The sequence below is a fragment of the Rattus norvegicus genome, chromosome 1 (assembly GCF_021556685.1).
Source record: "Rattus norvegicus strain SHRSP/BbbUtx chromosome 1, alternate assembly SHRSP_T2T, whole genome shotgun sequence".
Lineage (NCBI taxonomy): Eukaryota > Metazoa > Chordata > Mammalia > Rodentia > Muridae > Rattus > Rattus norvegicus.
The window spans coordinates 187,381,685-187,395,274 of NC_141534.1; the positions used below are offsets into that span (position 1 = coordinate 187,381,685).

The 13,590-nt window shown below is 42.7% G+C and overlaps 1 protein-coding gene, 1 long non-coding RNA gene and 1 pseudogene across 3 annotated transcripts in view; 2 read left to right on the forward strand and 1 right to left on the reverse strand.

Annotated features, from left to right (window-relative positions):
• The window catches only part of LOC120099919 (uncharacterized), a 47,848-nt gene extending 46,645 nt beyond the window's left edge, over positions 1 to 1,203 (forward strand). The window contains exon 3 of the long non-coding RNA XR_015652441.1: positions 1,030 to 1,203. This is a non-coding gene — a long non-coding RNA (uncharacterized LOC120099919). The remainder of the gene's footprint in view (positions 1 to 1,029) is intronic.
• Dnah3 (dynein, axonemal, heavy chain 3) overlaps positions 1 to 13,590 on the reverse strand; it is a 173,101-nt gene that overhangs the window by 158,730 nt on the left and 781 nt on the right. For both annotated transcript variants that reach the window (NM_001427640.1, XM_087586794.1), the window contains 5 exon segments: positions 1,740 to 1,929; positions 2,609 to 2,783; positions 3,144 to 3,216; positions 7,904 to 8,126; positions 8,638 to 8,742. In NM_001427640.1, coding sequence (NP_001414569.1) covers positions 1,740 to 1,929; positions 2,609 to 2,783; positions 3,144 to 3,216; positions 7,904 to 8,126; positions 8,638 to 8,742 — 766 coding nt within the window.
• Rpa3-ps1 (replication protein A3, pseudogene 1) lies at positions 9,470 to 9,831 on the forward strand (annotated as a pseudogene).

Below are 13,590 nucleotides of genomic sequence, written 5' to 3' on the forward strand. Positions count from 1 at the left end.
GGCCATTTACACCCAGAAATGCCTCCTCATTGTCTGGGTCCGGGTAAGCTGTTAGACATGACTTAACTGAGGGCAGTCCATTCTGTTGGTATATGTGGTTTTCTTTCTGAAGATATGTCACTGAAAGAAGTGTGGCTTCCCAGTGTAGAGTGCTTGGATTCTAAGTGTGAGTCCTGATTTTCTTCTGACAGTGCATTAGCATTTGCTGGAACTCCATTAGTGATTAATTGAGTTCACTTACCATGAGAATTATACAAAAAATCATTACAGTAAGTAGCACCAGATACGTATAAATGGAAATTTAGACATCAAATATGTTTTGTTAGAAAAGGAAGATTGGTGAGATCTTTGTCTGGTGACAATTATGCTGCACTGGGAAGAATGATTATGAATTTATTAAAGGAAGAACATTGGGGACATGGGAGTCTCATATGGACATAAAGTATCAGATGGTCTGCTCAAGGAGTTGTGAGCTAGACCACGGCAGACACGTCAGGTGCAAATGGCGACGCTGAAGGTATGAGTCAGAAAGCAAGTTGGAGCTAGAAGCAAAATACCTTACATGATTACTCTTAGAAATGATTTCTGTGTGATAAAAGACAGCCATTACGCTGACTTCATTAGACAGTTAGGGAACAGAAATAGCTAGAGGTTTTGGTAGACATGCAATAACAAGGCAGAAAAATAACAGGATCACCCTTCCCCTTTCTCTTTTATATCTCCTGTCATTAAATGCTTCCCAGTGTGGTCTGTGGTCTGTACAAGACACTGGGCTCAGGATAGAGGGGAGCAGTGATAACACGCAGGAGCTAATGGTCCAAGGAGGAATCCAAAGCTACAGATGTGACAGGGCAACAGCACAGAAACAGAAGTCCAGGAGGACTTGTAAAACAGGATGAAAGTAGAGGCGCCAGACTGCAGAGGATGAATGGACAAGAGAATAAAGAAAACCTTTAGGAGAACTGACAGGTCTTGAGCTGCATTTTGAAGGTACCCACAGGGTAATGTCTGTGTCTATTACATCTACAGCACCTGAAGCTTGTCAGTCATGAATCTTGGGATCTTCCCCAGATGCACAGCAACTAAATCAGAACCTGCTTTTTACCAAGATCGTCAGGTCATGAGAATGCCTATTTGAAGATGGTCAGTTCAAAGGTAAACCTTAGTGATGGTGCCTGGGACGAGGAAACATTTACATCAAAGGTGAGTTCAGTGAAATCAGGCGGATGACTGATAAATTGTCTGTGTGGTGGTCCATTTTGGTTGTAAGTTTGATTTGACTGATCAATGCCTGAGAGATCAGTAAGGCGTGCTCCTGGGTGTGTCTGTGGGGATGTTTCTAGAGATGATTGACATGTGAGCCATTAACCGAAGAAGGAAGACCCACCTGGGTCGCAGATAGAGACCATCTAATAGGATGGAAACCTGGATAGAGCAAAATCCAAAGGAAGAAGCCTATTAGCACACACATGTTCTTTCTCTCCTCTTTGCTCCCTGAGTGGGATGAGGTGGCCATCTCAGTGGCACCACACGCCCCTGCTGTGTGATATTTTGCTCCATCATAACATAAAAGCAATAGAAGTAGCTGCTCATGACCGCAGACCTCTGAAGCCAGGAGACAAACTGAACCATTCCTCCTTTGAACTGATTTTTCCCAGCTACCTCATATCGGCAATTACAAAGCAGAGATTCAAAGACAAAAGAAAGGCAGCCCCTTGCCCACTGAAGCCCAGCCTTACCGATGCTTTTCATGAGGCTATAGTAATAGTCACTTTCCTTCTCAGACCTAAGGGAGACTTGAAGGGGTTCGAGGGCTGGAGTTGTCAGCAGCGTCTTAGGGATCAGCTTGTAAATTCGCACCATCACGTCCTCATCCTCTGGGGCAATCATGTCTTTTCGGATACCATTGGTCAAATAGTAGTAATATCTCTTCCAGAAATAAAGAAAGAAAAAAATAATGAGCAAATGGCGGTGCCTGCCTATTTCACCCACCAGTCAATCCTCCATCAAGCAGCCAATGAGCCGTTCAAACAGCAGCCATTCATGCATTTTTCAGGTCACTTCACACACAATTCACGTGACAAGGCCATGGGCAGGATCTTCTTACTAAAGGAGAAGAGAACTGCTCAACTCTGAGTACTTTAGTTTTCCCTTTAGGAGCTGGAGCTCCTATAGAAATTCCTCCCATTTTCAAAATGCATCCATGGGCTACATTCTGCTTATGATTGATAGGGTCATCAGAAAAAAAAATACAGAGCATAATTGCCTCACTCACACAAAAGATCTTCTTCACTGTTTATCTGAAGTTCAGATGTAACTGAGTGCCTTTCTGAGTAGGGTGAAAATGGCTACCCATCATGGGCTGCCATGTAGTGAACTATGTCCTCAGAGTCTCCATTTCCTAAGATCTGCACCTCCATGTGCCTCTCACCCTCAAGTAGAGAAAGCAAACATACACACATCCAAATCCTCATTCGGTGCTCTGTGGTGGAGTTTGGACTTTGGTATTCTTTGAACATTCCCCCAGGTGACTCTGCCATTTGCTTTTAAGAATTGATGCCAAGATCCTATTTATCATGTCGGGGGTGGGGGTCACGGTAGGAAGTACCTCCAGGTCTAATTCAGACGGTTTGTTCTCTTTACTTTCCACTTCCATCTCCTGTTGCAACATCACATCCATCTGTTGTTCTGGACTCATGGGTCTGCTTTCTGGGTAGGTCAAGCTGGAGTCCGTGGCGTTCTTCATGTTCGAAGAGGATGAGTGTTTGCAGGCAAGCGGTGTCCTGAAAAGTTATTATAGCTCATCTCTTAGGAGTCCCACTGAGGCAACTATATTTTGTCAGCGCTACTTTTCCAACTTGAGGATCACAAGGGAAGCACCTTTCCTTGATGCCATCTCGTGACATCTAATATGTGCATGTCAGAAGACCCAGCCATGTAGCGCTTCACATGCTGTAAACACTGGCTTTACTCAGCTCATTAACTTACTTTTAGAGAGAGCCTTGAGAAACAGGGGAGGAAATGTACTTAGTGTGTGACCATGCTTTGGAGCCAAGAAGCAGGCTATGATTTGAATGAGACCAGATAGTGCCTTGCTTCACTCCAATCCCTTCTATTCTATGGCACCCACAGTGATACCTTACCCTGTAGCATCATCCTTGCCTTTGATGCACAACTTCATTTTCTTCTTGGAGGGCTCTGTTGAGGTTTTAGATGCTGTGGAGAATGGAGAAAGAAAGACATCAGAGATGGGCAGCCTTGAGCCATTCTCTGTCTGCAGGGATGTGGCCCTTGGGGATGGTCTTGGAGAACAGTAAGGGGAATAAATATGGTGAGGTAGAAAAGGTATGCTCCGGTTACCTGTGTGGCTCTGAAGAAGCCACTTAATTACTCCTGGTCTCAGCTTCTCAGTTCTACAATGAAGATAAGTGTGCCTCCATTCATTCATATATTTAACAGCGACCAACAATTTCCTCTTCAATTCACTGCCTAACATTCTATGTTCTATTTTCTAAGCATCAGTCATATTATTTAGTACTTGTCATGAAGTAGACCCAAGCTTTTATACTCAGTGGATTTATTTTTTAAAGGAAAATTGTATGATACTCACAAATTAAAAAACCAGTATCGTCTCTAGCAAGTACATAATAGCTTTAAATAAACCAAAGTCATTTGCAACAAAAGAAGGTAACTACAGATAAATTAATATTTGATACAAAAACTATTTGAGTAAATTTTAACTGGAGACCAATACTTGATTAGCCCAAGGAAATTAAACATAGCATAGAAATATTAAAGATATACTTATAGCTAAAGCAACACTTCAAGAGACGTGGGGAGTAGATGTCCTCCCTTACAAAATGAGAACTCAAGAGATCCTTTAATTTCTTTCAACCAAAAAATTATTCTGAGAATGCAGCAATTTCTGGATAGAGTCAGAAACAATGATCCTGAGGGAGGTAACCAAGACAAAGACAAATGTTGCATGCTTTCTTTTATATGTGTTTATTAGCTTTTAAGTTTCAATAACTGTATTTCCATCCAAATAACCATAGAGGTTAGATAGGTAGTAAGAACACAAGAAAAAGGAGGGAATCTTCCAAGAAAGGGGAAATAGAAAATAGTGCTATAAAGAGATGAAGAGGAAACTAGATTAGTAGGATCAAATTGGGGAGGGGATGGGAAGGCAGGGCAAAGGAGGGAATATGGGGAGGGAGAACACTACAAGACATTTGAAAAGCTACATGGAAACCCACTACTGTAGAAGCTTCTTAAGATATCTATGAAAGAAATTTAAAAGGTATCACCATATAATAGGAGAAACAATACCTCAACTGGACTTACAAATAAGACCTCTTGGGTTGGAAATGGATTGTATCTTGTTGAGTTTTGAACCGAAGGTGTCCTATAGACCTCCGGAAACATTGCAGCTATTGCCAAGACTACTGGTCATTCTCCACCACCTAAAAGTAAAACCCCATTGCTGAGGACACCACTTATGTCCTCAAACCTGGAGAAATAAAGCTGGTACCCAATTAGAAGCTTAGCTCATCCTGAGTAGTGTTCATGAAGCTACAAGTTACTCTGCATGCTACTGCAGGAGAAAAATCAACAGTCAATGTCATCCAGTTGTAAACCTTGTAACATAGAACAGAAACTTGCCTACAAGATATAGTGGTGTAACAGTGGCACAAATGTCATAGAAATAACCAACTGCTTTTTAAAAGAATGGGTGTAAAGTCAATTCCATGAGATGAAACCCATTATCTAATACTGCTAAAGTGTCCAAGAACTGAAGACTAGCTAGGTCATGGGCCCTAGGGGGACAATCTGCTACTATTATTCTAATAAAGGAACATAGCAGTAAAATGTTTAATGACACGTTGTTATACCCATAGATGAGTGCCTTTCTCAAGCCTCATCAGAGAATCTTCTTCTTGCACTAGATGGCAATTAACACAGAGAGACTCACAACTGGACAATGTGCAAAGAGTGAGACTTTAGAACACTCAATCCTAAATGGGTTGCTTTAATCAGACCTCTATCCTCAAGATCAAGGACCTAGGTGAAAGGTGGGGCTGAAAGGGTATTAAGAGCTAGAAGTGATGGGTGGCACACAAGGAAATAGCATCTTCCAGACACCACAGCATTAATGCACATATAGACTCATGGGAACCGTGACCTCACACACAAGACCTGCACAGGTTCAAACCAGAAAAAATCCCAGCACTAATGAGGGTTGGTGAACCCAGGGTCCGACTCTAATCAAGAAGGAAAACTTGCAGTTGACTTTTGCTGGGAAATGGAAAATCAGTTTTCTGCAATGGATTGTTATTGGGTATATAAACCACATGTTAGGGCAGTCTCCATGCCCAGGAGTAACTGGCCAGCACAAATCAAACTGTGGTTTTGTTGTTGTTGTTTTTGTTTTGTTTTATTGTTGTTGTGCATACATACACACATGTGTATGCTTTTTGTTTTTTATTTTTGTCTTTTTTTACCTTTGTTTTCATTTGTTTTTTGAGAAAGAGAACATAAAGAGTTGGATGGGTGGGAGGTAGGGAGGATCTGGGAGGCATTGGAGGTGAGCAAATGACAAAAAAATATAAAACTTTTTAATTAAAAAAGATAGTGATATCTAAAACAGGATGAACCCTCTTTATATACTGGATTTTTTGCTTTTTTTGGCCTAAGACTTTCCAATTTCCAGAATGTGATTAAAATATTCCTGTTGTCTATAAGTTACTCAGGTTATGTATTTCGTTATGGAAACTCAGGCTTCACTTGATCTTAGCCAAAAGTCTGAGAAGTGATGGAAACTCAGACTTAAACAAGAATCATGGTATAGCATTTAGAACTTGAAACCCAAGTTTCTAGGTGCTGTGAGTTGCCCTAATGCTGTTTTCTGATGTTAATTTTGCTTCCTCGGGAAGGGGTACCCTCTGACTAGCAGTTGCTCACATACTCAGATGATATGTAAATCTTTTGCCCATTTTTACTGGTCAAATAAAGGCTAGAGCCTTTGATTGGGCAAAGGAAGTAAAAGCTGGGATGAGAGGACTAAAAGAGAAGAGAGGAATAGAGGGAGGAGGAGGGAGGAGGAGGAAGAGAAGATGGGAGAGAACCACTCGGCCAGGAGAGATTGCAGGTAGCAGGGGGATATGGTGGCGTGGATAGAGCCTCCCAATCCAGGCTTATAGCTTATAAATGTATGACTGGAGTGTGTATATTGATATGGGTTTATTGGGGGTAGAAATTACTGCAATATCTAGGTGTGATCTCATACACTGGGAGTTTAATGTTTGCTCTATGTCACTGAAGCATGAATGTGCAAAGATAAGATCCTAGAGACATGCATGTGTATTCAATCAACACACAATGCTGCCAAGGACTGCTCCCCAGAATCCTCCAAATGATGTTTACAGGGCCAGGACCATAAAACCAACAAAAAGAAACTAGAAAAAATCACAATAGAACCTATTAGATATCTGAAAATAGAAAGATGTCGCTATCTCTGTTGGTTAGTTTGAACTGTCAACTTGACGCTGTCTAGAATCAACTGGGAGGAGCATCTTACTGAGGAGTTGTCTGGATTGGGCTGGCCTGTAGACGTGTTTACAGGTGCTGTCTTGATTGTTAACTGGGCGGGAAGACCAACCCAGACGGTGAATAGTACCACTTCCTGGGCTGGGTCCTGACCTGTACAATAGTAAAATAAGCTAGCTGAGTATGCAGCGGACAAGGACACATGTTTTATTTTCTCCTTGTTCTGTTTGTGAATGTGTTGCTTTTGGTTCCCAGTCTTGACTTCCCAATCATAATGGAGCCAAATAAGCCTTTTTTCTCTCCTAAGTTCTTTTGTTCAGGGTGCTTTATCACAGTAATGAAAATAAAGCTGTCACACACACACACACACACACACACACACACACACACACACACACACCAAACAAGCAAGCACAGTAGCATATTTTAGACATGGAATACTCAATACTGGGCAGAGTCAAAGAGAAAATTAGAAGATAATAGCTGAGGAATTCACTTGCATCACAGAAGGGGAATGAAAATTGAGACAGAGAACAGATTGAGTGACTCCAAAGTGTATCTAACAAAAATTACAAAAGGGCCCTGTAAGCAAATGTATGTATACTTGGTGGGAGGAAATAAGTTAATGTCTAAGACATTGTGGTAAACAGTTTCCAAAACGCATGCCTCCCATGATCCCCACTTCCTGATATGACTTTAACATGAGCTGGACCTGGTGATTCATTTTTGACAGACAGCCTATGGTAAAAATGATGACACCAGTTTTAAGGTTAATTTTCAAAACTTCTGTGGTTTCTGGTATGCTAGCTCTGTCTTGCTTCCTCTTCTCACTGATTCCAGCAGAAGCCACAGTGTAAGCTATCCTATGTAGAGGCCATGTGGCAAGGCACTGATAATGATGGCCAACGGTCAATGAGAACTCAAACATGGGCACAGTCCTGGGGGAGTATCCTTTCCTATGTACTGAGGTGACTAAGCTCTTGGTTGACACCTTGACTTCATGTTTGTGAGAGATCTTGGCTTGAACTACCCAATTAAACCAAAATACAGAGATCTGATCTGTATGAACAGAGAGATGGTGGTTAGGATTCGCTTTAAGTTATGTCATTTTTGGGTAGTCTGTGAGGTAGCCATCTGTGATGTGGTTTGAGTACATTAGGCAGTGCTGGTGCTTGAAAATGATGCACAGACTCTGGCCATTTTAGTAATTTCCATTTCATAGGTAAAGAAAGTGAGGCTCTAGGAAGCTATTCAAGTTTAGGTTCAACCAAGGCAGAGCCAGGATGAAAACCCAGGAGTAGAAGTTTCACTTTGAAGCCCCATTCTGCACAAAACTATAGCATGTTGTTACAAGTACCTAATGGCAGTCCTTGACTGGCCTTGTCCCTAGGGACACTGATAGTGACGGGTTGGTAGACCTTCACCAGGTCTTTCAGCTTCATGTCCCGAGCTGTCAAGGAATAGTTATTGCCAATAGAGTCACTGGGTCCACGGTGCTGGTCCTGCTCTTTGAAGGGCACAGCCAGGGTCCAGGATGTGCGTTGCATCAGTGGGGGATAGAAGCTGTGTGACATGACTGTCTGTGAGGGAAACAACGTAAAGGAGACATAGTCAGAGACATCTCTGTGGACCTGAGCTCTGCTCCCACTGAGAGTTTCACACGTTATATGCTGTATTTCTACTTGCCACACACTCTGAGAAATACTTTGTGCATGGATACTTCTCTGCCCAGTGGAAGATCTCTGAGGCCAAGGAAAACAGCTGACATTGAACACCCAAGAGTGAGGCAACAATATGCTTTTATTTTTTACGAACATGGAGAAAGGCATGTAACTCCTCTCACTTTACAAGTGGAGCTGCCGAGTTTCTCTAACACAGTGTGTAAAGGGCAAGGCCAAATGCAAACACACCTTCGTGTAAACACAAATGCTTTATCGAGTAAGGCTGTAGTGTCTTCTACTGGCAAAATGGCAAGAGCCATTGATCTCACTTGCCAAGACTATTCAAACTTACTAGAACCCGATGACTACCCCTACAGGTGAGGGGCATTCTCTTCCCTCAGCAGAAGGGCTGGCAGCCATGAACACTAACCTTATAGATTTCAGAAGGCTCCTCATTTGCAGACACAGGCAGAGGAGGCAGTTCTGGCCGTGCCTGGGAGTGGCTCATGTGATGTATGGAGTCACTTTTGTCAAGCTGTGGGAATGGGAACAAAGTTACTCTTCAGGAATTAGGACAGGTTCCTGGGCTCTGGAGAGGGTGATAACTGAAGAAGTTCCCAGTTGTTTTATGCACACAGTACTGCTCAGACCCCTCCATCCACTATACATGACTGTTTCCATTTTTAAATCATCAGCCTGTCTCTTCTCCAACCCCTCCTCTTTGGATTTTCCTCTATGGGCTATCTGTTTATTTTCCTACCCTACAGGGAAAGCCTAAGTTTTGAGTGTGCCTACTACCCAAGCTTGGATAGGATTAAAAGTGAACTTCTTTTCACTTTTAACCAATTATTACTAATACTCATAATATTATTGTGTATGCATGGTGTGTGTATGTGTGTGTGTGTGTGTGTGTGTGTGTGTGTGTGTGTGTACGATTTGGTGTGCATGTGTGAGCCATGATGTGACCTATGTTGTAAACCAGTGGTCAATTTTATGGAATTGGATCTCTCCTTCCACATTTATGTGGGTTTTGGGGAGTGAACCCATGTCACCAGGCTTGTGGGACAAGCTTTTAAAAGTTGACTCTTGCATTTCACATATACAAAGTTTTGATTAAAAACATACTCAGGCAATAGTTTGGTATTCTCTGTATATTTAACAAGCATGGAAGCAATTCTCTGTGATCCCTTTAAGAAACAGGAGTGTGGATATCATATTCTGCTTTCCTGCAGGTTAAGGGTGTTGGCAGCAGAATCATTGGGCACATAATGGAACTCCCCAAAGTGCCCATCAATGCCAGCATGTTAACACAGCATATTGACTAACCCACGTGCTTCGTGGGGAAGCTGGAAAAGATTCATCCCACTGGAAAAATAGTTTATTCTTTCTGATGCAGAAGGAAAAAAATGGAACCACTGAATTGATGAACCCACTGAACGAAGAAATTTCTGGAATCATAGAAGTAGTTAGAAAAATCACAGCCAAGGCAACCACACTATGTGCATCTTATATCCGGTTTAAGGAAGATTGTAATCACTTTGATCTTGCACTTTACAATGAAGCTGTGAAAATTATTAATGAGTTTCCTCAGTTTCTTTCTTTAGGGCTTACACAACATGCATGAGCTTCTTAAATTTCTTAAGATTGCCAGTGGGCTACATTGAAGGCTATTAAAGAACACTTCTTCAGTTTAAGGGAAAGACTCCTATAATTTCTAATATTTAATTTGGTCTTTTTTATATTTTTTTGTAAATCTAATATGACAGTTTACAACTAAGTCTTTTTTATAAAATTTTTAAAATTGATAATTCAATAAAAAATAAAAATATAAAAAAAACAACCCACAAGTGTGGGAGTCACCTTTCATCAGTGAGTATACACTCGGTGTGAGCCTTGGGTGTGCACTTTTATTTTCCATAATCACTCTCAGTAACCATGTGCCTCTCATGAACAGAGCTGAAAGTGACTATGTATTGAACAGTATTGTATGAGGTTTTTGTCTGAAGACTTAGCCCCATTATGCAAGACAGGCCCCTCGGGGTTGGGGATTTAGCTCAGTGGTAGATCACTTGCGTAGCAAGCGCAAGGCCCTGGGTTCGGTCCTCAGCTCCAAAAAAAAAAGAATTAAAAAAAAAAAAAAGACAGGCCCCTCATCTGAGGTGTGACAGAGACGTATCACATCATTCCCTCACCGGGGGAGAAACTGCTGTGTTGCTGGAGGGGTTCTGCTGTTCTTCACTTTCAGGATAATTTGAAGAATTTTTAAAAAGCTAATGTTGGTTCAGACTTTAGCCCTAGAATGTGACTTTGGACTAGCTCTGGTGTAAGATGAGATGCTGTGTTAGAGATTTATTTACTTGGGTCTGCAAATTATGGCTTGCAAGATTGCCAGTGCAGGCTGGGGTGGAAGAGGGACCTAGGATTCCCTATTAGCCATGAATCACCACTTCTAATTAACCCCTCACTGATAACCCCTAACCTCCATTAACCCCCAGAGCTCCTATATCATTAAATAAGCAACACTGTCTACCCAAATGATTGTATGACACCATGCACGACCTTAAGGATTTTTTTTTTTTTGGTAGCCCATTCTAGCTGATCAAACCAAGATCCAGAATGACGGGTATCGCATCCCAAACACACAAGAGGTAGACTTGTCCTCTAGGGCAGTAGCTTTGAAATGCTCATCACTCTTCACCCCAGAAATGTCAGGAGTGGCAAGATCCCCTTAGTTGGCAAATTAGTCTAGGAAGGTCATGGGACCATAAAGCTGAGAACATGCAAAGCCATGATCACAGCTGTACTTTCAGCTCGAGATCTTTGAAAGCATGAAACAGATTCACTGATCTCACAGCCTAAGGCAGTGTTTCTTCAAAGGCTGCTACCCATTCATGGTTGGCCAATGGGTACTTAATCATGGTAGAACCGCTTGGTTCTTGAGAAGCAATGACCTTTCATCTTATAGAATGTGGCATCCCAATTTAGTTTTATTGTTGGGTGATTGGGTTTTTTGAGATGGGGTTTATAATCCAGGCTGGTCTCAAACTCAAAATTCTCCTCTCAGCTTCTGAAGTATTGGATTCCAGTCATGAACCGTCATACCCAGCTCTAATATGCTCATCTAAGTCACTGACTGCCTCTTCGTTCTCTACCTCAATCTCAAGGACCTGAGAATTAACCAGTCCTATCAGGTACAATACCACGCAAACGAGAGTCTGGCCAGGGCGCTTTCAGGGACTGAAGGTATTCATTGTTTCCTTCAAGGTCCCTGTATGTATCAGTGAGTAGGTCAGGGCTGTCTGCGTTGTGCTTCTGTGTGCGAGAGGAATTTGTGGTCAGTGCAAAACTCTCCTTTGGCTTAGATTTTAAAATCTGTTTTAAATAAGAACTTCATTAAAAGAGCAACAAACACCACCAGAACAGAACATCACGAGTTACAGCAAGAACGGGAATGAGCAGTTAAACCCAGCAGCCCTGGCCTTGCAGAATCAGAGAAGGATCTTAAAATCATCGGGAAGCGGGGTTATCGGTTGTGTTTTCTGCTATGAGGCAAACTGGATCCCAGTGCCAACAGCACCTGGGATGTTGATCCTCCCACCAGAAAAAAAAAAGCAGACTATAGTCCCCGTGGGAAAATCTGCTCTACCACAATTTCAATCTGTGTGGCACAATGTGTCTGATCCTAGCCTCTGGCTCTGGGCATGAGACCAATCAGATGGCTCCATGTTCCTACCTATCGCGATTGGCGAGGAGGGCATGTGAATCAGGCATTTTAACAGTGTTCCCTCATACTTCTGCCAGAGCTACAGAGGAAGGCACACCCTCTGTCATCAGGGTCATCAACAGAGAGGCAGCGTATGCTCAGGACTCCCAAGTCATCTCTGCCTTAAAATGGAGCAAAATAGAAGCCAGCAAAGTCACCGGAAGGAGAAGACATCTCATGGCATCAGCGGGAATCCTGTGTCTAACTTGGCCTTCTTGGTTGTCAGAACTTAAAGATTCTTTGAGGTGTGGGGCACAGTAAATTATACTTCTATCTTCCTAACCTGGGAAAGGGTCAGTCTTATGACAGACACAAAGACAGTGACTCAGAAAGCTCCAGACAGAGAAGACACACACTGTATAGCCCACAAGCAGACAGAGAAGCCATTCTCCAGCTAACAAAAAAAAAAAAAAAGCAAACAGTGAGCAGGTCACAGAGTATGAGGACCTCTGCAGAGAAGCCTGTAGGACAGGAACGCAGGGCCACGGTGAATAATCAGCACAGGCAGGAAGGAATCCATTCTGCAGCACATTTGGGAGTTTTCCTGACTAATTCTGGCTAGGAATTTTCTGAGGGAGAATTGCTGATGGGAGTAGTTGGAGAATCTTGTTAACAGCATGCTCACTAGGTAAAATGGTTTGCTAACAACAGGAATGTCTAGGTGTTTTCTTGGATAAGTTTTAAGGCGTTTTGATTTCAGAGCACAGGCTTGGATACATAACAGATCTAATTTACAAAGTATCTACTTTAAATGCTCCCCTGGGGACTTGAAGTGACAGCCCAGTGGGTCTTAGCATCTTGGGCTTTTTTCCCTCCAATCGGCTTTCACCTGGATTGGGTAGGAGCATGACTTTGGGGCAGTTTTTAAGGTGGAATCCACTAAGCAGTTCAGGCTAGTCTCATCTGCTCGGCTTCCCAAGTGTGGAGTCTACTGGCATAACCCAGTGTACACGGTTTATTTCTGAACGCACTCGATGGCTTTCACAGAGCTGCTGCACTAGAATCCTTCCATCCTGAGTTAAAAATAGAACTCTCGGCTCTCCACCATCATGCTCCAAATCTGGATCAGAGTCTTTGAGGGTGATGGCCAAGACTCTGATGTCTAAGGTCGTTATTGTTGTTTTGAGACCATGTCGTCCATCCAGACAGCCCTGGAATGTACAGTCTAACCTGCCTCATCCCCCAAGGCCATGAGATTACAGGAGTGAACCTTCATACCTATGGGACACTGTGTTTACTAATTTAAACAATGATTTTAAAGATTATTATGTCTGTGTCAGTGTGCATGCCCTGCACAGGTGTCAGGTGTCCTACTTGGTCACTTCTCATCTTATTCCCCTGAGACCAGGTTTATCACTGAGCCTGTAACTAAGATGGTGGCCAGCAAGCCTCAGGGACTCCCCTGTCTCTAACCCTCACACCTTACTGCCCGCCGACCCCTGGGGCTGCAGTAATAGCTGTACGCTTCCATGCCCACTTTAACATGGGTGCTGGCAGATGAGTTCAAGTCCTTGCTCATGCTTGTGTGGCAAGCGTCCTTATCCACGGAGCCGTCATCTTCCCAGCCCAAGACTATGTCAGAATGTGATGTGCAGTCAAAGAGGGGACCTGCCTGTTGAA